The sequence below is a fragment of the Phasianus colchicus genome, chromosome 15 (assembly GCF_987193195.1).
Source record: "Phasianus colchicus chromosome 15, bPhaCol1.hap1.1, whole genome shotgun sequence".
NCBI classification, from domain to species: Eukaryota; Metazoa; Chordata; class Aves; order Galliformes; family Phasianidae; genus Phasianus; species Phasianus colchicus.
The window spans coordinates 7,692,300-7,714,461 of record NC_143450.1 but is presented as its reverse complement, the minus strand read 5'-3'; the positions used below and the strand labels follow the sequence as shown (position 1 = coordinate 7,714,461).

Genomic DNA, 22,162 nt, shown 5'->3' with positions numbered 1-22,162 from the left:
GGGGGAAAAAAAAGAAAATTCAGTCTTGTAACTGCCTGCATTTAACTGGAGGCATTCACAGAAGAAAGAAAAAATAAGAAATGCGGAATAAATATCATAGGAAGTACAATTTCTCTCTTCAAAATTGTTATTTGTCTAATCAAAATGAAAATGTAGATGGGCCTTAAACACCAGAACTACAGAGCAAGTAACTCTTCTAAACTAGTTTATTTTCAGAAAAGAGCTTTATGCAAAGCCACCATTTTCCTGACTGCTTGGATGATGTCGTTTATAAAACTGCAATCAAAACTATATTTCCAACTTACACCATCATATTTACATGAGAAAGAAAAGTTTGGACTATTTCCAGCTTCTGCTAGGAAGTCCTGAAATCGAAGGGCAATCCAGGGAAACAGTCACACTGGTGACTTGTTTCCTCAGTTCATGTATGGAGTACCCTAATACAACTCCTGGATATTAGTCTAAATTATACATTAAAATGTGAGAATTTTTTTGGATTAAAGATTTCTACTGATATCTAAACTTTCTGCTCTGGTGATTGATTGAGCAATTTTTGCTTTCCCAGTTCTGTCTGGAAATAGATAACCAACCATGAAACTAAATGAAAACTTCAGACAGTCATGTGTCTAATACATACTTAATTTTTAGCGCTGAATTAAAATTGCAGCAGCTGTAGCTTCTGAGTGTGGTTGCTTGATTTTTTTAGAGACCTGTCTTTTTGGGAGGTAGATAGTTAAAATTTCCTGAAAATTAAACTCCTTTGAAGTATCAGACTGCACACAGATGCTTGGAGGAAGTGAGAATAAAAAGAGTACTAGATACATGCTGGTGAAAACACAAGGTAACGCTACAGTTGCCTGACTAACCTACTGTCTCATCTGTTGAGTCAGATTTACTAGGAAACTCAATTAAGGAACAGCATTAATAAACAGGCACTGATGCTTTCCTACTCACAGACATAAATTTAGAGCAACTAGTGACCCTGCTATGTTATTTGGGAATAGTGTGCCTGGACTTCAGTGTGTACTTACAGTTGATAGTTTCAGATGATTTCATTATTGAGTAGAAGGTAAAGTTAATTTGATGTTCCTGGGAAAACTAATATTTGCATAGGATTTGGGTTTCCAGGATAAAATATTGAAGTCAAAAATAATCTTCTTTCAAAATTACAAATTAGTTGGAAAAAAATAAATTGACCTCAGTATAGCTGCATTATTATAGCATAAGCAGCCACTGCCAAAAAACATACAGCCAGGTGTTCACAGATTTTGAAAAGCAAGAGACCACAGAAAAGGATTTAGTGTAATACTCCTACTCACCTCGCATAAAAAGTAATGTGTGTACAGCCTACTTATGCTAACTCTTCTGCTTAAGGAAATGTGTGAAAATGAGAGAAAAACAGAGAGAAAGATCAAATGAAGAGCTTATCAGAATATAAATTCATGTTAATTCTGTGCACATTTAATGCAAAGCCTTCTGTGCACATTACAAGTTGGTTGCTGACATTATCTTTTGAGGGCTACCCCAAATTTGCTCCAGTGAGCAGAATGACAGTCAGTGTTGACTGGATTATGGGATCTGGTCACAGGAAGGCCTCACAGACATCTGTATTGGCATGCCAAGAGAACGATGCACTGCTGTCTGAGCCTAGACTGATGGCTTGAGGCTGGGAATGAGCTATTCCAGCTGACGCCATATGTTATAAAACTACAGCCACAGTGAGACACCAGCATACCTAGACCATCTGTTTGCAGGAATCCAATGAGACAGTTATAGAGATAGTAGGTTGATATATCAGGCAGTACATGGTGTTCCTACCCACTCTCAAGACACTCTTTTAAGAACATAGACATAACCTGTTATTCTATAAAGAGAATGACTCCAACCTAAACCTGGGAATAAAGTTAAACAGGAGAAAAACACCTTTGGAAATAAAAACATCTAATCTTGGAAGAACCTCACAGATCTTGAGGCATGATCTCTCATATGGATTGAACTAATGAGCAGATAACTGCTTATTCTCACATAAGTGTCATTTGTTGAAAATTCATATATGTATATATATTGTCTAGAATAAGAAGCATTTAAAATAATTTTATTCATTAGATAAAAACAAAGACAAAAATAAGCCAACAACACAGTTTTTCCAGTAAGAATTCATTCCCACTGCTTCTCTACTGTGTGCTCTTTGGGAAAGAATTTTTGCCTTTGTACCTTCCTGTATGTCACCTATTACAATACAGACCATGGTGTGGTCTACCATCTACACAAACAATTTCCAGGGAGAGAGAACAGATGAGTAAATTAGAGAATGTATAAAGTACTAAAGATTTCCTGCCTGAATCTCACATTTAGGACAGAGTACTGTAAATACTCAATACTACACAATTCATTGCCAAAGTGCAAATAGGAGTCTTCTTTCTTTACTTGCATGCTAAGAAGACTCTCCTCTTTGGAAAATTTATACTGAATTTTATCTTGCTCACCCACTTGCACATAAAACAGTGCTGTAGTACACGGTTTGTTCTGATGGCACTCTGTGGTGGAAGAAAGCTATAATCTGAGTAAGAGAATCTGATGACTTGATCTTAGAGATCAGCTGTCTGTCAGGATTCATTTGAGGAGAATTATTGTACATGTTAAAGCAGGTAGTGAAAACTAAGGGGGTAAGACAGCTCAGCCAAAATGGTTTATGGTGCAGCAGTCTGGGATAGAGAATGATGCAGTTTATGCCAGGCATGATCTGTCAGTTCCTTTTTAACTGAATCTTTTTCTGCTGTCAGATTCCTTTACCAAACCTCCCAGACTGTTAGTTCTTCCAACATCAGAATCCTATGCTCATATAAAGGGAAGACCCATACTTTCTTTTCTAAACCTGCACCACCTCCCACCTTTTGCAGTTGCAAGAGAAAATGAATGGCTTAAATGCACACTGAAGTGGTATTACCATCTGGGCATGTCTTTTACTCTTCCCAGGCGTGTAAGAAGAAGCCCTTGGAGCCAAGGAAATACAGTATTTTACTGCCTTTTATACCTCCTCTATTTTCTACTCTTCTAGACATTTGGGACAAGATCTTGCACAGGGTTCAACCTGAGGCTCTGATCCAGCAAGGTTTTGAAGGAAGATGTGGCTAAAAATGCTGTCACTGGAGCTGAACAAATCCAGCCTCCAGCAGCACACTGAGCATGTGATTAAGAAAGTGAAAATTATCTTTGCAATTAAATATGCATCAACATGATTCACAGGTCTCAGATGCAAAGTAGAAGAACAACAACAAAGATCATCCCTAGGAACTACATTTTATTGTCCATAATGAACTTATTTAGGTGTTTTGAGCCCTGAAAACAGGAAAAAATAAGCCACAAGCCTATCACCATCGATACTTGCTGATAGTTGCATAAGTAATAAACAGCTCACAGTTGCTTGTTTTACAGTGCTGCATTTTTTCAATAAAAACCACAAGTCTAAGGGAGACTGCAAGAGAAAGATTTTAAATGTTCATTCTGCAATGTTTCTCCTTACTAATATATTCCTTGGGGAAGCTCTTTTACTTGTAGCACTGTATGCCAGAGACATTTGCCTTCAGGATTTGCCATCAATCATTGGCAGGAGATCTCAGAAAAGGTTCCATTTCTCGGCCAAAAGATTATCATTCAGGGTAATTTGAACAGTGTTTGGATAGCTGCTTTTGACATTTATCACAAAATCATAATCAAGAATGATGGAAGGGACAGGATAATCCCATATAGCACTTCTACTTTGGGATGGGGGTATTTCCCCATGTAAACATTATAGTATACTGCATCCGCAAGACTTTTCCATATTTTCTCCCACCCCAGTGTGAAACTCTTCTGTGTTTTATTTAGAAAGCACCAACTTTCTAACTTCACCCTCTGCCTCTTAATTCCTAAAAAAAGTAAATTTGTATAAAGTCAGTCTTCAATTTCATAATGAGTGTTGGTTATTTTGATTCTCCCCGTATACACTGAACTCAGCCAATACATCTCTTCCCCAATGCCCCACACTATAACTCTTGGTCCAAAGCTGTCCTCAGCTTGTTCTCTCTCTAGTACAATTATTTGGACTATGAGCCATTTCATGTCCCATAAACCAGACTACATAATTTTAGTGATCCATGAACTTTTCATAAGTTGACTGCATGTTCATGCTAAGGAGGCACCTAGAACAAAAGGCTCTGGTAAGATCCTGTCTCACCAGCCTTGTTTTATTCTAAGAGACAAATTCTTCCTGTGCAATGCACAATGGCTCAGTGTCTGCAGGTTCAAATTACAGTTCTATGGAAGGTAAAAGGAAAAAAGGGCAGATTATGTTGTTTTCTATATCTTATATCTTCAGTTCTTTCTAAGTTTTCATATGCCATTTTCCTAACATTTACTTTATTCAGTACAGTAATGTTGTTGTAGCTGCTAAATAACCAGCTTCAGATACACTGTAAGTAATTTAGAGAATAAATGTTCTGATAATTACTAATTTCATTAATAGTCTTGCTTTAAGGGAACAGTAAAATTATAATTTTCAAATTCCTGTGTTGTAACACATGGCAGTATTACCTTTTCTCTTCTGAATTGGTGTAGGAATACACTATAGATGTATTTTTCCGCCAAAGCTGGAAAGATGAGAGATTAAAATTCAAAGGACCTATGACTGTTCTCCGGTTAAACAATTTAATGGCCAGCAAAATTTGGACACCCGATACCTTTTTCCACAATGGAAAGAAGTCAGTGGCTCATAATATGACGATGCCAAATAAATTATTACGGATTACAGAGGATGGGACACTGCTGTACACAATGAGGTGAGCCCTCAAATATTTTATCTTTCATATAGTTTGACAATTTAAGTAGGTAAAGTTATTTTCCAAACAGGAAGCAGGTTCCTTTTTGAGGATTATTTGATTCTTGTTTAATAATTTTTTTCACAATAAGGTCATAGAATGATGGACAAAAAGGCATTTGCAAGTGTTTTGTTTTCCTTCCGCTGTGCTACCTTTACACATACTGCACATTTCTTAATACCTGATTTTGAGAAGGTGCCTAGAGAGTTAGGAAACAATCAGTTTGCAGAGGACCTTAATTTTGAGTTGCTTTCAAGGATTCCATCAGCAATAGAATTACAGAATAGTTAGGTTCAAAGGTACCTTAAACATCACCTATTTCCATGTCATGCTCTGGGACACTTTCCTCAAGACCAAGTTGTCCAAAGCCCCATCCGATGTCACCTTGAACACACTGTAATTTCTTGTGCTTTTTGGGAGTACAGAACCTGGGAATCTGAGAATCTAAAAATTTATTATTCCATTTGTAAAAAGAAGAACATTTCACTAAAGTATTTGAAATGTTGGGTTTTTTTTTTTGTTTGTTTGTTTGCTTGTTTTTTGTTTTATTGTTTTTTTTGTTTGTTTGTTTTTGTTCTGGGACCATTCTTATTGTTAACATATTATTCTTTTTATGACAGTAATAACTTGAGCTAATCAGTTGTAAGCAGGGGTCGTTATCTCAAAACAGTGATGATGCACAGTGGTGGAAATGTTCTGAATTGAAAAGAACCATGAACTGAGCAATGAAAGAAATGACATGTTGTCTCTACATAGCTATATTTATGTGACACTTTTGTCTGAAAGTCAAGTTCAGTAAGTAGGCGAGCAGTGAGCTTTCTTTTAACAATTCTAAAAATATTTTTAAAAGCAGTACAAGTATTTGGAGAAAATAAAGTCTCCAGGCACTTGAGAGCTTACCAAATATGTTCGTTTATTCTGAAACATCTTTCAAGACTGCCAAGGCTAGGGTACAGTCTGGTTGACTGGTACTTACACAAGTCTAGGTCAGTTTTTCTTGTCTGGCAAAATGCTTGTTCAGGAATTAATTCCCAAGAACACTACCTTGGCACCACAATGTTCATGTCTCTTTTTTTGACCATAACAGTTTCTATTTCCTCATATTTGTAAGTGTCTTAATGCAATCTTTGGCCTGGTATTCAAGTATCGCGGTCCATTCCTTGCTGACTTGTCTGTGATACGTGATTGTTTCAGGAAATGTTTTTAGATTATTTAATTTCTCATACTGAGCAACATGTTTGCACCCATGCTAATAGCAACAAAATGATTTCAACAAATGTTTCAACACCCCAAACTGGACAATTTAGTGATGACAGCATGGAAACAATTTTGGTTTCTGAGATTTTACTGCTCATACCTAATTAGAAGAATAAGCATGTTTCTGCTGTACAAGGAGACATGGTGAAGAGCAGTCAGATTCACTGCTGTGTTTACAAAGGTCTATCTGCATTCTGAGACAGGCCAGTCAGGTCCTGCTCTAGCTGCTTATTAATCACATAACAGATGATAGACTATTTTATGTGTCTTAATAGAGTCTATTTACTATTTTTATGAAAGTAGAATAAATATGTCTTTTTGCTCATTGATCCGTTATAGATTGACTGTGAGAGCAGAATGTCCAATGCATTTAGAAGACTTTCCTATGGATGTGCATGCTTGCCCCTTGAAATTTGGAAGCTGTAAGTTTATTTTTAAATTGAGATTTCTCCATTTTGAGGCCACTCTATAGACATACTGTGCAACTGAATAAACATCAAGGTTTTAATTTTGGGTACTTTTAACTTTTAATGGTAGTCTCATTCTTACATATGTTTATATTTCATAAAATGAATAATTCATAATATAGTGAATAAGACATAGAAGTGCCTTAAAGACGTTCCAGTGTCATGCCTGGACATTCACAAAGGAAAAAAATGGTATCACAAAGGAAAAAAATGGTATTACCCTTAACTTCTAGAAAAGTAGCTTGTTACGCACAAGATGTTGTAATCTTAGAGTTACTTTTTTTGTTTTTTTTGGTTTTTTTAAGTCACAAAGTCAGTTTTAAAGGTAAGTAATACAGACCATGAATAACTCAATTGGTATAGGTAAAAATAATTTTCCTACCATGATTTTGTATGTTTAGAACAACATTTAATCTAAGATTACAATACCATTCATATTTCAATCATGCAACATTTCTAGAAGTGGAATATGTCACAGAACTCCAAAGAGAGATTGCAACCTGCAACAGTTTTAACCTTACATTAGAGAATGCACTGAACAGAACATAATATAATTGAAATCAGAATAACAACTGACAGTAAGCACTTCAGATAACTCGAGAATTTCTCCCAAAAAAATTGAATTTAAGTAGCAGCCCATATGATGCTGATGCTTAAAAGTTTACTAAACTTGTTATTACCAGAAATTAAACAAGAGGTTTGCTCTGAAAATAAAATTAAAGAAGAGGTCTGCCTCCTTTGCCTGCAATGTCAGAGACAGGTGTTGATGAGATGGCAGCAGAGGCTGAACCTTCCTACAAACATTCCATTCCATTCCATTTTGTTGCCATGTGACAGATGGCAGCACAGGGGCAGTCTGACAAAATGGCATCTGACATGGAAGCATGTGTGAAACAAAGGTGCGTCAGTGAATTCTTCCATGCAGAATAAATGGCACCCACTGACATTCATTGACTCTTGAATGTTAATGGAGACCAAACAGTCGATGTGAGCACAGTGAGGCAGTGTTTCAGCAGTGGTGACAGTGTCAGTGGGTCACGTGCACAGGTGCGATCTTTATGAGCAGAGCATTCAGGCCTTTGTTCATCACTGGCATAAATGGATAGCTAATGGTAGTGACTACATTGAAAAACGTCGTTTTGTAGCTGAGAATTTGCTCTATCAAATAGTGTTATTGTGGTCTTTGTAGTTTCCATGGAAATAAAAAGGAGGCATTACTTTTGAAATTACCTACTTTCAACCCCTGCTTAAACTCTTAAAGGAAAGGGGAAAAAAAATTGAAGATCTGCTTTATTTCACTCCGTTCAACACAAACTAGGAAGATAAAATGTGTGGCAAATATAATATTGTACAAATTGTTTCCTCAGTGGCAATTTTTTTCTAGTAGAAATGGGTCATTTCACTGATAATGGGTACTTAGTGACTTGATCTATTTTAGAAGCCAACAAACAAAACACTCAATTCATTCTTCACATGGTCCCAGACAGTATGATGATTTACTTTAGACTGGCTACCTCTATGCTTACTATCAGAAAGCATTGGTGTTTTCTCTTTAAAGAGCTATGAGCCTCCTAGATACAATTTACAGAGCTTATACAAACTTGAAGTATAACTGACAGGAATAGCTTAGTACTTGAATGTCAACCTTTCTTACAGCAATTCCAAAAACCTTTTGAAATTTCCTGTAAATCAGAAAGGGGAAAAGAAGTCTTAGTCTGAATAATATAGAGTAGATAGCTGCAATGGATCTTTGATCAATAACAGCATATCTGTGCATTTGGGATCACCTGGGATCCCACTTAAACTAGAAGTCGTCGCAGGACTGAATTTCTTTTGAAATGCATATTGAATGTATGCTGGATCTGGAAGACAGAAAGATGGATAAGCATGCATAAAACCTGCTGATAGAAAGCTAAACCATCAAGAGTTTTTGAACAAATGTGAACTAACAGACTGAGTTTTTATAGACTTGATGTCTGTCAGCATATCTGTGTATCATTTAGCCACAGTCTTCAACATCAGACACTAAAGTGCGAACAATAGTTTCCATTCTTTTCCTATACTCAGCTATTTTTGGCTCATGTGTCCCAGATTAGAGTATTCTTGGCTCAACGAGTACGTGGTTTTCCAGATTAGTAGGGATCTTGCCTTGATTAAATGATGAAGAGATAAAGAAATTATGCAAAGGATAGATAATACAGATGCAAATACAGTTCTCAAATCACACCACAAGGTGAAAACAAGACAGCAAAAATATGTGCATGTGTTTCTGAATATCATTGTATCTAAATTTGTTTCCATTTTATTCTGCAATACATTTTTATTATCATAATATATATTATTTTCCTTAAATTAACTAAAGGATACTCTAAACTAAAACTAAAGGATAATCAGTGAGTGTTATTTCTAATTGAAATATCACTTATTACCCTAAATTCATAGGTGATAATTTGTATTCCAGTCTCAGAGTGTGGGCCATTTTATTGCATAAATATTTGCAGTATTTTTTCCATTTTGAAGACAAACTGGCTATTACCATGCCAGCTGTCCCAAACGGGACCTAACAAAGCAAGTGCTTCCAAATGCTGGGAAATGTTGTGAGACAAGATCAAAGCATTTTCAGGGAAACTCTGTATTCTCCTAATAGTTTTATAGATTATAATAGGAGTTTATAATCTGGGGTAGTGTGTTCTGCAGCATGCTTGTACTGCAGAGGAATCCACTATCCAAAATAGAACCTTAAATCTGGACCTCCCCCATCCATCTCATTAGATTATATAGCATAATTACCAGATTATAAGGTATTTCTGTCTCAATATTTGGTTATTCATAAATAGAAGTCTCTCTCACTGGACAAGTGGCTAGAACTTGGACAAGTTATGGAAACAGGTTTCATAGCTATACATATAAAAAGAGAAAAAAAATATTCTTACAAAGAGAATATATTTTATCTTAGACTTAATTGCTGCTTTTTCAGTGAGAGCCACCTCCCAGTACATTTGGGAGATTCCCTTCAGACAACTAAAGTAATTCATGAAATTAATCTTAATGGACTGAAGAATTTACTGAAAAAGACCTTTAATTGTAATGAAAGCCACTTTTTATGTGCAAATTGCAGTACTAGACTTAGTAACTCCCCAAGGTAGTGTTTGCCCAGCAGTATTTGTTTTGAATTAAATTGGATAAGAGTTTTTCCATGTCCTCCACTGTTACCCATCTCTTGTTGGAGCTGGATTCAGAAAAGCCTCATACTGAAGGAGTGGCACATCTCCCATGGACTCTGCCTGTACTGTAGAGGCCAATAAATGCTTGACCCAGCTCCAAGGCTAAAATGACTTGCCAAAATAGCAGCTTAAGCTAGAGGTTATTCCAATGTAAATTCAATGTGACAAATGCTAAAGAGGCTTCTGGAACAACAAAAAGCCATATGTTGGCATAACAAAATCCGAAAGGCAGCTGCTGTCCTCAACTCTTCCCACAAAAATTTGATTGTCCTCAATTCTTCCCACAAAAATCTGATTGTCAGTACAAAACAAAGGCAATTCTGCAAAGCAGTAATGAAAGGAGCAAAAGAATATGCTGCTACTTATGCAATAGGTCAACTGGATCATGAAGATAGGAGGGGGAGCACACCATCCGTGGTGAAAATGGTGAACTGAACATGGCTGGATGGCAGTCACTGGACAGGATAGGGCCCATTTCCAGCACTGGTGAGTGTGCTGCCTTCCCTTTAGTTCTCATCCAGTGGTCCTCAGCAGTTCAAGAAATCAGCCCCCTCTCACAGACTTCATGTGTGCTCCAGAACAAGTAAAGTGTTTCTAAGCTGATACTATCCCCTTTTCTTTATTTGTCTAGAATAGCAAACTCTTGAAATTACTGTGGCCATTATTTTTAAGGTCAGAATTATAAATAAGTAGATTTGCATTTACAGTTGCTTCCAAAAGAACTATGTATTTGTTACAGTGCTTGGGGAATACAAAGTCTGAGGGCAAAAGCAACTTTGCACTTCAATAATGCAGGATCAAATGCCATGCAATTAATTTACCAGTACTCTCCATCTAAAACCACCTCTTCAATTACTGTTATCTCTTACACTGATAAGATAAAATTATTAACTCACAAATGAGGTCAAGTGAATCAGATTCCTCCTTTCCCTTTCCTGCTTACCAGCTCTGAAATGTACAGGGAAAATCTCATCTAGCAGGTAGGAGTCAGTCAGTCATTTAAATATACATTTATAGTGGCATTTTAGATGCCCTAAGATGTCCCATCTGGCTTCCAGCTGCCTCTGGTGGGAGCAAGCTTTACGTAGGTTCTAATCACACATTCAGTCCCATACATGTCTTGGATACTCCTAGGTGTCAAGAACGACACTCAATGCCTCTATGTAGACAGCTAACTCCCACCCCAACTGCTCAAAGCGAGAGCTGTCAGACCGCAGACTACACAAAATGACAGAACAGTATTGCAAGACTAAGATAAAAAATAGTATATAGTTTAACTCCTGAAAAAATATAAATAATATACTAACAATTGCACAAAACATCTGGATGGCATATGTAGGATGCTGCTAAATATCTATATAACATGCATGACAAATTGAGATTGGAGAGTCCAGAAATCCAGCCTCAGAAATATCTGCTATGCCTGTTGTAGAGCAAAGGGTGATGCCAAAGTAAAGAGCTCTGGTCAGGCTAACGAAGAGGTGAGTGAAACTACTCTGAGGTGGACTTAGCTTATTACAGTGGCTCAAGCAACACCACACCACCACAAACTGAAAATACTGGGGCTCATCTTTCTCTATAGTTGATAAAAATTAGAAAAAGAGCTTGAGTTCTTCAGTGCCCCTGAATACCTAACTCTCCTTAGTGATTATTTAGATTTTATACAGTTAGGAATGATGTAAGAAAGATAAAGTCCTTCATCCCACTGAGGATGAACCTTAAACTTGCCCGACAGCATCTATTTATCTGATCATCACAAGAACAGGCATCTGCAGTTATACTTGCCGTAGACAAAAAGTTGCAGTAAGCAACTGGGTTTTCTGTAGGTGGTGAAAGAGAAATTAACGTTCAATCTACTGCTCAAAACAATGGTCTGCTAAAGTCATATGGCAACAGAAGGTGAAAAGCTGAAATGTGCTGTATTTGTTTTAAATTAGATGCTTATACCAGGGCAGAGGTTGTGTATGAATGGACACGGGAACCAGCAAGGTCAGTGGTGGTGGCTGAAGATGGCTCCCGACTGAACCAATATGATCTGCTTGGACAAACTGTGGACTCTGGAATCGTTCAGTCCAGCACAGGTTTGTGAAAAAGGTTTGCTGGGAAGGGTTGTGGGTTTGCTGTAATGGAAGATCTTTAACATCAATGCAGAATTTAGAGCAGAAGAAGAAATACTCAAAAAACAACAGGTGAAATAGTGAGAGAGAGAAATTGCAATACATGGCTTATAGGTTAGGGAAACACAACTCTGAAAAGATGACATATCCTAGGATTATTTCCTACTTTAATTGGTTGTTAAAATATTTCAACAGTTGCAAAGCTTCCTATAGTGGCAAATCTAATCAGAAAGAAAGAAACAAAGCAATGTACGCTATAAAGAATCTTTCCTCATATCTTTATCATGTTATCTGCTTACTATATATAAGAGCATCAGAATAGGAGTCCTCAAAAACCATGTTCTGGAGACAGTGAAATAAGATGCTGAAAGTAAGCACATACTTTCTCAAGAAGGTATTTAGAGGGTGAAAGAAAATTCACTGAATTAAGAAAAAACATTTGGAACAGCCAAACATAGGATTTGTGTATCTTAAGTTCTGACACCAGCTTTAAATCTAAAACTACTAGAAGTGTGGTAGAAAAAAATAACCCATGTTTTCATATTATATATCTATACCTTTGAAGCTGGCTTTTTTTTTTTTTTTTTTTGACTTTGCAATTTCCGTTTCAAAATATAATCCGTAGGATTTTACTTTAATTACTTTGGAAGGGCACAAAAATCTAAATACAGTCATAAGCTGAGCACTGAGGATGAACAAGACCTCAAAGTGTTGTCTGACTTGAATGTTCAACGGACCAGAGAGAAGAACTCCATTACAAGTAACTATGGCTTTGAGTGCCCATGCAGTTCTGCCAGAACTCAAGAAAAACACACCTGCCTAAACCAAACTTTCTAATGAGTCATTTGTAAAGTAAACAGACATTTAAGAGAAAATGAATCAATGTAAAGTGAACCCTAATTAATGTCTGATGTACTTGTTATTTAGCTGGTCAGTATTTATTTGTAAGTCTACCTAAGATATAAAGTTTATCTTATACTAATAAGCATAATGTATTTCCAGTGCTCCAATTTCAAGTTACTGCTTGGAAGCTTCTGTTCAGTACAGGTAATTTTAAAAGTAAGTGGAATGGTAGAAATAAGGACTGCAGAACTGCTTCCATAGACTTGTTACTTCCATTTATGAGCAATGATTTGCCCATCAGGCAAATAAAAGGAGAGAGAACTTTTGGCCAGGCCACAGCCAGAAACATTCCTGTTGATGTCTGCGGAGCCAGTAATTCACACCACCTTCCCTTTCCTGAAAAGGCAGCTTAATTTGTGAGGGACTGTACGGATCCTGAGCCCTTTGCTCTTTCTGTTCTGAAGCTATTCGATCAGACCTCGGCACCTGCATGGCTGCCCTTTTGCATTCACCACCAATTCTCTGCCTACCAGGTGCATTACCGTGGCAGCAATACCGTTAGAAGAGACTCATGAGCTTGGGAATGTATATATACCAGACATACCAGATATAGTTCAGTACTGCGAGAAGCACCATGTAAATTCTGAAGACAGATAATAAATCTTTAAACAGAACTGAAGGCAAACCAAAAAAATGTAAAAACTCATGTTACATGTTCAAGAAAAAACTAAATTATATTTCTTTTGCCCATGATATTTCACAGGATTGAATTCTGTCTCATTTTTGTGCCTGACAGAACTCTTTACTACTCCCATCCTAAAAGCAGTATAATTAATACTTGCCTAAATAAAATGCTATTGTCTAGATGCAGAACAGGTTTATAAAGAATACAATGGATAAAAGCTAAAAATAAGCCCATAAATAGTCTTTTAGTACCAAATTTGCAACACTCTTTAGTTAATACCAACTAAGAAAAGTGGTGGAAGAAACTTGTTTGAAAACTCAGTTCTTAAAAGTACTTCTTGACATTTGTTTTCACCAAAATAGTGGGGATCAGAAGTAATGGTCAACTTTCTGCCCCACTAAGACAGCTGGGCAGCTATCTCAACACAATACTCCAGCACATCTTTATCTTCTCATCATCTCTTTTAAGACACCATGTATGTAATGAAAACTGTGAAATCCCTCCCTGTTTCCAGAGTTGTGGAAGTTGACTCATGTGACAAAAAGACAAAAGGAGCTAAAGCCAATCTTCACTAAGAGTTCTCAGCACCTCTATTAGGCGAGAAAACAATGCTCTCACACAGCTGATTCTATGGTTCATTAAGGGAAAATTCAAACACTTCAGCAATTTTAAGATATTGATAGTTGTCTGGAATTCTAGACACATATTTTCCAAGAATTTGGGCAGAACCTTAGGTCGGTATTATTGAAACTATAAATGATTTGATGAAAGTGCTATTTTGTTTTGTTTTGTTTTCCCCTTGATAGTGGTCCATCTGCTATCCTTGCTCCTGGATCTAGAACAAAATCCCGAATTTTTAATGAAAAGAGATCTGCAATTTCTACTATTTAAAAAAAAAAAAAAAAAAAAAAAAACTTTTTTTTTTCAGTCTAGTTATTCACTCATGCCACCAGTGGAAGAATCTGTTCTGTTTCCTTACACGTGCAAGTTCTACAAGCTTAAATATATCATTCAGTAAGCAAAATAATACTGTTGCTGCCATTTTGCTTAAGCAGGGAGCCAGTCATTTTTAAGTTGCGTGTGCAGTTTCTGTCTCTCTTCAACTATCAGTCCTATTCAGATGGACTTTAAAACTGTATTATTTGTAAGTGCTTTAACAGATGCATAAAGGGCTTGTGAAATTTACACAGAATTATTTTGCCACCTTGAAAACATTGTTTTGCATAGAGAATCAGCAGGGTTTGTACTCACTAAATGGTATATTCTTTTCCTATTGTTCTAAAAAACCTGCTGAGAGAATACTTCTTAAGAGGAGTTATTTTCTCTTGGGTTACACAACATAAGAAAAGAAATATTTTGCTTTAAACTAATGTCAAGGAAAGCCTCATTTCTACCCACAGTGATAGGATAAGTATTATTATAGTAAACTCATTTCCCTCTTCAAAACTCATGTCTGCATGTCATTAAAATTAATGTGATGCACATTAAGTTTAGGTGCCCACCTGATTAACTGGGTTTATTAAAAATAGTTTAAAGAACATAAAGTAATAGGTCTGATCTGACTTTACTGAATATCAGTCATTTCATTATAAGGACACAGGTTAATTTACAATATCTGAACATTGACTCTTAATTGTGAAACATCGTAGAATTAAGGGCTGCTTAAATACTGCAGCAAAAGTGCTGAGCAGAGACACTGAGCTCCTCCAGAGCACTGGAAAGACTGAAATGTGGACATGGTTCAAAACGTTAGGTTAATGTAAATGCAGGAGTTGTGTGGGCACTTTTAACAGTTTCATATTGTATAATATTTGTAAATTAAATGTCCTGTAGTTATTTAAATAAGTCTCATTAAAAGATCTACAATATTTTAATGAACGATTCAAGTCCATTTGTATTTTGAGGACCTAAAGAAACGTCTTTGATTTTTAACTGAATTGTAGGCATTACTCTAGCCCCATGCTTTGCTTGATGCGCTTCTCGTGGCATTATCTGCCTTTTAACTCAGACCTGTTGTAGCACTGAACTGATGGGAGTAATCCTGGACTTTTTAATTGCCTTCATGCTTTGAATCCCGTTCTCATTTCTAGAGGTTAAAAATACTTTCATAATTTAAGCAGCTAAATAAAGTTTCAGAGCAGAGCAATGTGTTCACTCTGCATTCTTAGCTTGCCTTCTATGGTTGCTGAATTAATTCTGGCATACCACTGTAAGCATTCTATATGAGACTGCATTAAAATAGCTATAGCAGATAAAATTAAATTACTGTTTTTTTCTGGCTAGTATTGGTATTCTTCCTAAGATTACCAAAGATCACTGTTGTGGGTTGTTTTGGTGAAAATTAAAGAACAGTGGGTAAAAATCACATCAGCAACCATCATGTTGCTCTGGAAGTTCTATTTTTTTGAAAGAATTTTTTCCTTGTATAGCCTTTGCTTTACCTTTGATTTTTAATTGATTTTCTTTTGCCCATTTGCTACTGACTTCTATTTTATATTGGAACAGATCAGGAGTATTGTCACATCCTATCTATAAGATTTCCTTGGGGTTATACATTGAGCAATTGCTCAAATGAATGTTCTTCTAGACTTTCTTTTAAAGAAAAGTGCATTTAACATGCTCAGTGTATAAGCAGTCAATGTCTAGACATAGTTTTTCAATCCAATTTAAGCTATTACTGTTCAGGAGCAACAGTCTCTTTCCAGATGCCTGTATTTTAAAAGAGAATAATGGTGATTTCACGTCATCTCTAATCTAGACAGAGGTTTTCATCCAGTTACATTTCCACCTGTTTCATTCCTAAGATAACATCCATTGTATAGAGAATCAATCTACACTGAACAAAATGTCATAGCTATAGGTTTTCCAATCTTTTGAGAATATACTGTTCTTCAAAATATGTTTTCAATGATGTTGTAAATAATAGTTCGAAAATAAGGCATTATTTGCTACTGCCTGGAAAGAAAGAATTATAGAGTTATATAAATGCTAACAATGCCTTTTGTATGTAACCAGAATACACAAATCATATGTTTTTCTAGCACCTAAAATACTAACGGTAATGAAAATTTTCTATACTATTCTTGCATTGGCCATTTACGGGCAAGAGAATATTAATTTAGTAAGGTACTGAATTTAGTAGGGTAGGGATGCTTAATATTCAGAGTAGATAAAACCCATACATTGATAGTAGAAACATAACCAAATCAAAAATTACAATCTAAGCTTGAAACATTTCTGACTTGCTGTCATCACTTGGTCTTTGGATAATGTTTCCACGTGCATATTACAGCAGTTTTCCAGCTTCTAATGGAATGAAATCTTTCACAAGAGGCCTAAACAGCCTCCAATTAATGCAGACGTTCATTCACTACTCAGTGGAGATGAAAAGATGCAAATTTAATTAGTGTTTCCCAGAACTGCCTAATTTTGTTATTATTAGTGGAAATTCAGAATTTGCTTTATTAAATGTTTTCTTCGGAACTGACCCAATATAATTTGAGATTTTTTTTTTCTTAATCAGAGTTGTACATATAATGAAAAATGACTTCATTTAAACTCTCCTGATTTTTGTATTTATAAAAGCTTTACTTTAAAAAAACTTTACAAAAAAGTTTGTTTGTTTGTTTTTCATTTTTATTTATTTTTAGGGGAATATGTTGTTATGACTACACATTTTCACTTGAAGAGAAAGATTGGTTACTTCGTCATTCAAACCTATCTGCCATGCATCATGACAGTGATACTGTCACAGGTGTCCTTCTGGCTCAACAGAGAATCTGTTCCAGCAAGAACTGTATTTGGTAAGAAAGACTTATAAACTCCTTGGCAATGACATGCCAAGTAAATGTAAGAATTTTTAGGGTAAAACTGTTATGCGCAGAGTGATATTGAAGAAGATCATGTCTACTGCACTATGTACAGCCTCAAGAGATAATGTTTCATTGTGAAGATGCACAGAAACCTATACAAGTTCCAAACCTTTTAAATTCAGAGTAAAATTGGACCTGAAAATATCTTGAACAATCTATTCCAGTTCTACTTTTCCAAAACAGTATGTATATGAATGAAACATTTTTGATGATGACATGTGACATCCATGACGGGGACTGTCAGAAAGTTTTAATTAATGGTATTGGTCACTTGACATCCTTGACACCCTCAGCCTCTTTGAACATTTTTAGCTTAAAAATCCCCTTAGTAGGATGCTACTAAAGGGCTCCTTTTGAAATCAGTGATGATTTATTGTGCTTACAGCAGTGAATAGATGAACTCAATGAACTTAGTAACAAGGGAATCTGAAGGACTCTTAAGTTTATACAGTTGGTCCCTAGTGCTTTAACCACTGCTGGCAAACACTTATTTTAAAATTAGAAACAAACAACTAGCATAATCTCTGACGATAAGAATCCAAGGCAAGTACTTTTTTAAAAAAAGAAGAAAAAAAAGAAATGGAAATAACGTATCTTTAACTAAGGAAAACAGAACCTGATACTTCTGTGATGTGACTTAGTCTTTTTTGTGATGTGTGGATGGGACACCTGAGCACATTTGGCAGGAGGATGCAGAGGAGCACAAAGCCAAGCTGGCTGTCACACTCACTTCCTGCCTTAGGGCAGAAGGATGCCATGGGCCCTCCTGCTCTGCATGAGGTAATTTACCAAGTGATACAGCTTTAGAGAGTTACAAGGCCTGGTGTTGAGAAACATGCAGACATTGAAACTCTTGTTGATCAAAAGCTGTTTTTATTGACCTTTCTCAGGCACACTGCATAGATAGATGTACTTTCGCTTCCCAAAGACTCTGGAAATAATTCACAACTTGCATAACCTTAGACCTCATGAAGCAAGTAAAGACGTTTTGTAGATATATGGATGTGCATTTACAGAAGAATGGTTTAAAGCACAAGATAATTACATTTTATTTACATAATGTGATTTAGATTAATGTCTAAAATTACTTCAGAAGTTTTATCACCAACTGCACTGAGAATTGATCTGGGACTTTTACGAGTCTGTGTACTCAAAACTACTGAAGTTGTATCTATTTTATCTCTCCTTGCACATGCCATTTAAAAAGAAATGTCAGGTCAGCATTTTGCAGTGCCATACTTCATTGTCCCTAGATAGAGGACAACGTTTCCTAGTCTCACAATGAATAATACATAATACTGCATGATCTCTAGCTGCTATCTTGAGAGGCTCAAGAACCCATGTATTTTTGCAAGTTCTCCTTTTAGAAGACAGTTATTTAGTAAACAGTGTTGTATTTACTCCATCATTAGGTATCAAGATAGGTGATTTTTCCACTTCCTAATCGCAGTAAAAAAACATCTCAGGATATCTCGCATGAACAAATGTATACAAAAGCACATCTTACATCTTTTAGCCCACTTACTATCACAGAAAATATAAATTATAAATCCTGCTTTGCACAAGAGAAATACAAGCTTGCTAATAATGAGTCAAATATGAGATTAGGTTTTCTCTCAGGGATGCGAAATTGCTTCTTCACTAGGCACTAAAATTTCAAGCTCTTTACACTAGTATGTAAATATAGTGTTCATTATTTGGCCTATTTTAGACCACTGCACATTTTCACTAACGCTCAGTGCAGCAAAGATGAACTTGCAAAACATTCAATACAAGATACTGCAGTTGTCAAGGTAACTTGTGGACGTATGATTTGATGTAAATGTCCAGCTTATGCTTGCAGATTTTGCAAGGTGAGTTCGGTACAGCCCTACCACCGCCAGTGAAAGCTCCATGGGGAGCAGAAGTATCATCAGCTATGGAGCTCTGACATCACAGATGCAGATAACATTATTATTGTTCTGAAATAAATTCTCTGCTATTTTTGGGGCATCAGGGAACATCTGCAATAATATGAATTTAAATAAATGTAATGCTACATAAAGCTTAGTGAGTTTATCTGTGAAGGAACATATACTTCATAAACAATTTTAGCAATAACAATAACCAGGCTAAGTAACACAAAACCAATAAGCTTTTAAGTTTTATGTTTAAATATATTAAAACTACCACAGGAAATACATGTGTGAGTCGATATATTTTTAGGGCAATTTACACAGTTTGGATAAGGAAGAGCAATGACGATTCCTTATGCTCCACGAAGGTTTAAGTATTATCTAGTCCAAAACTTAAAAAATTATTTACATCCCCATTTAAAAATTACTATTGTACTAAAACAACGTGAAAGAAAAGTATAAAACAGATGTTTCAAAGATCTCACAACATCTACAGAGCTTGAAACTTGATATCCTCAGATAGCAACTGAATTTAAGTGGAGAGGTCCATGAGAATGATGGGTGCAGATGAAGGTTTTTTATCTATTACAGTAGTTGAGAATTGAAGTGCAAAATAAAACTGCTCATACGAAGACAAAATCTGTTTTGCTTTGCAGGAGTGACAACTGTCCTAACAATGACCACGCTGAGTATCAGTGCGAGGAATTCACTCCCTAAGGTGGCTTATGCCACTGCCATGGATTGGTTTATAGCCGTGTGCTATGCCTTTGTGTTTTCTGCACTCATCGAATTTGCAACAGTGAATTACTTCACAAAGAGAGGTTACGCATGGGATGGCAAAAGTGTTGTTCCTGAAAAGGTAACGCCGCTTAATATCTACTCCAACAGTTCACATTATGTCACACACTATCTCCATATATATTTTAATAGGTGTTTTTTTTTTTGTTTGATTGTTTGTTTTTTGAGGGAAGGCAGTTCATTCTGTAGTGCTGGAGCAGATAAAGTCTCCATGCCACAGTATATATGTAAAGGAAAATCTTGTGGCTGCTGTATTTGAGCTTCCAGAGTACATTGCTCCTCAACTTAAAGAGGATTGCCAAGTGATAATGATGAAATCAATCAATGCAGGACTTTTTCTCACCTTTGCCTACTATCATTTCCCTGTTTTTTAAAAATAGAAATATTGTTATTTTTAATTCTTAGCCTATATATGAAATTGGGTTGTTTCGGGAGTCAGTAACCGTGATCCACACCTCCCTCAAGCAAAGGAGGACATCAAGTTGTCTCCTTGTAGGAATCAGACTGTCTGTAAATCACATATGCATCAATAAATTGTTGCGGATGTACAGGGAATGAAAGTTTCCTATTTCCTATGAAATATCATGTGAGCTCCTTCTGTGAGGAAGCTCATTTTGGTTATTTTTTAAGAGATCTTGAAAGAGACTTTTAACTTGCCTAATTGCTTAGTGCCTAATTGCTTATGAACGTTCACAGATTAGAGAATCAGCAGAATAAATATTTGGAGGAGCAGATGTTACTCATTGGTATGCGAATATATGTGTTTAATTCAGGAACGTACGGATAGGATATAGAAATACTCTTTGTTGTACTGTTTTTTCTATTTTCGTTGTGTAAGTCATTCAGTGATAAAATAGAAATAAACTCTGAACATACACAGTGACAACCAACATAAAAGAATCATGGAACAAAATGAAGCAATTAACTTACAGGTTTGAGTGGTGCCACTGCTGGCCAATATTTTCAGTTACTGACAATACCTCCATTGAAAGTCATTCTTTTCTGTTTTTCTGTGCTCGTATCCACATTATACCTATTTTTTAAAGAATGAGTTACTTTAATAGAAAATATTAGATATTAATTATTCCTATTTTAATGCTGTCTACCTACTAAGTAACTATAACCAGCCATTTATTTCAAAGAAAATTAAATTTTCATTAAAAGAAAGAAAGAAAGAAAGAAAGAAAGAAAGAAAGAAAGAAAGTAAGAAAGTAAGAAAGTAAGAAAGAAAGAAAGAAAGAAAGAAAGAAAGAAAGAAAGAAAGAAAGAAAGAAAGAAAGAAAGAAGGAAAACAAAGACAAACCAGAACAGTAAAAGCACAATATTCAAATACTGCAACATTGGAGGATGTACGATTTTAAATTCACTGGCAGGTAAGGGTCTTCATTCTTGCCTGTGTTATAAGGCAACAAAGGTATGCCACTATCCAGGAAAGCGTATTATCTGCAGACATTAAAGAAAAGCAAGCAAAGCAGGCTAACAGTGAACAAAGCATCACAGATTAATAAAGTTTAGGGCTCCTGTTAGCTGTTATGTTTTCATTAATTCAAATTTGACATAAAGTGTCAGGCCCCTGATTGGTGTCAGGCATTCCTGTGGATCAGATTCCTCATGAAATTTGTATCTGTAGGCTGAATGTCCCCTGACACTTCTGCAATCTGGTTCTTTGACCTGCTGGATTTAGAGCTGCTCATTAGTGCATCTTGCCGATGGGGAAACAGTACAGGCTTCATACCAAGCATGTCAGCAGTGCTCCCGCTCAGGAGGAGAGAAAGGACAGGCAACCAGAAAGCCTTCTGACTTTCTGAATATTTTTTTTTTTCAGCTGTTTGTTCATCTTACTCAGCAGAGATATTCTAAGATGTTTTGAAGCTTTTCCTGAGCCTCAAGATACAGTGAATATTATTGTCTTAAAACAAAGAGCATCTGCACCACAGGCACTATCTGACTCCCCTTTCTTATGAAGAAACAAATTTAACATTTCATCAATACACGTTTCCTTCCTGAATGGGGCTCTGTGTCATGCTTCAACACGCTTCTTCCCACATGCCCTCATGCTTTTGCAGGTTTCCTGCACGTTCTCAGGTGTCCTTCAGAAACCTTTCTGTTCACCTCCTTAATTTTTTATTTATAAACTAGAGCTCCCCT

General features: G+C 36.1%; 1 protein-coding gene and 1 long non-coding RNA gene across 6 annotated transcripts in view; one reads left to right on the top strand and one right to left on the bottom strand.

Annotated features, from left to right (window-relative positions):
- LOC116232001 (uncharacterized) overlaps positions 1 to 22,162 on the bottom strand; it is an 80,324-nt gene that overhangs the window by 10,160 nt on the left and 48,002 nt on the right. For both annotated transcript variants that reach the window (XR_016471266.1, XR_004167584.2), the window contains one exon: positions 20,945 to 21,047. This is a non-coding gene — a long non-coding RNA (uncharacterized LOC116232001). The remainder of the gene's footprint in view (positions 1 to 20,944; positions 21,048 to 22,162) is intronic.
- The window catches only part of GABRA1 (gamma-aminobutyric acid type A receptor subunit alpha1), a 39,672-nt gene that overhangs the window by 16,008 nt on the left and 1,502 nt on the right, over positions 1 to 22,162 (top strand). For all 4 annotated transcript variants that reach the window (XM_031598039.2, XM_090150654.1, XM_090150653.1 and 1 more), the window contains exons 5-9: positions 4,597 to 4,817; positions 6,453 to 6,535; positions 11,742 to 11,885; positions 17,100 to 17,252; positions 19,873 to 20,075. In XM_031598039.2, coding sequence (XP_031453899.2) covers positions 4,597 to 4,817; positions 6,453 to 6,535; positions 11,742 to 11,885; positions 17,100 to 17,252; positions 19,873 to 20,075 — 804 coding nt within the window. The remainder of the gene's footprint in view (positions 1 to 4,596; positions 4,818 to 6,452; positions 6,536 to 11,741; positions 11,886 to 17,099; positions 17,253 to 19,872; positions 20,076 to 22,162) is intronic.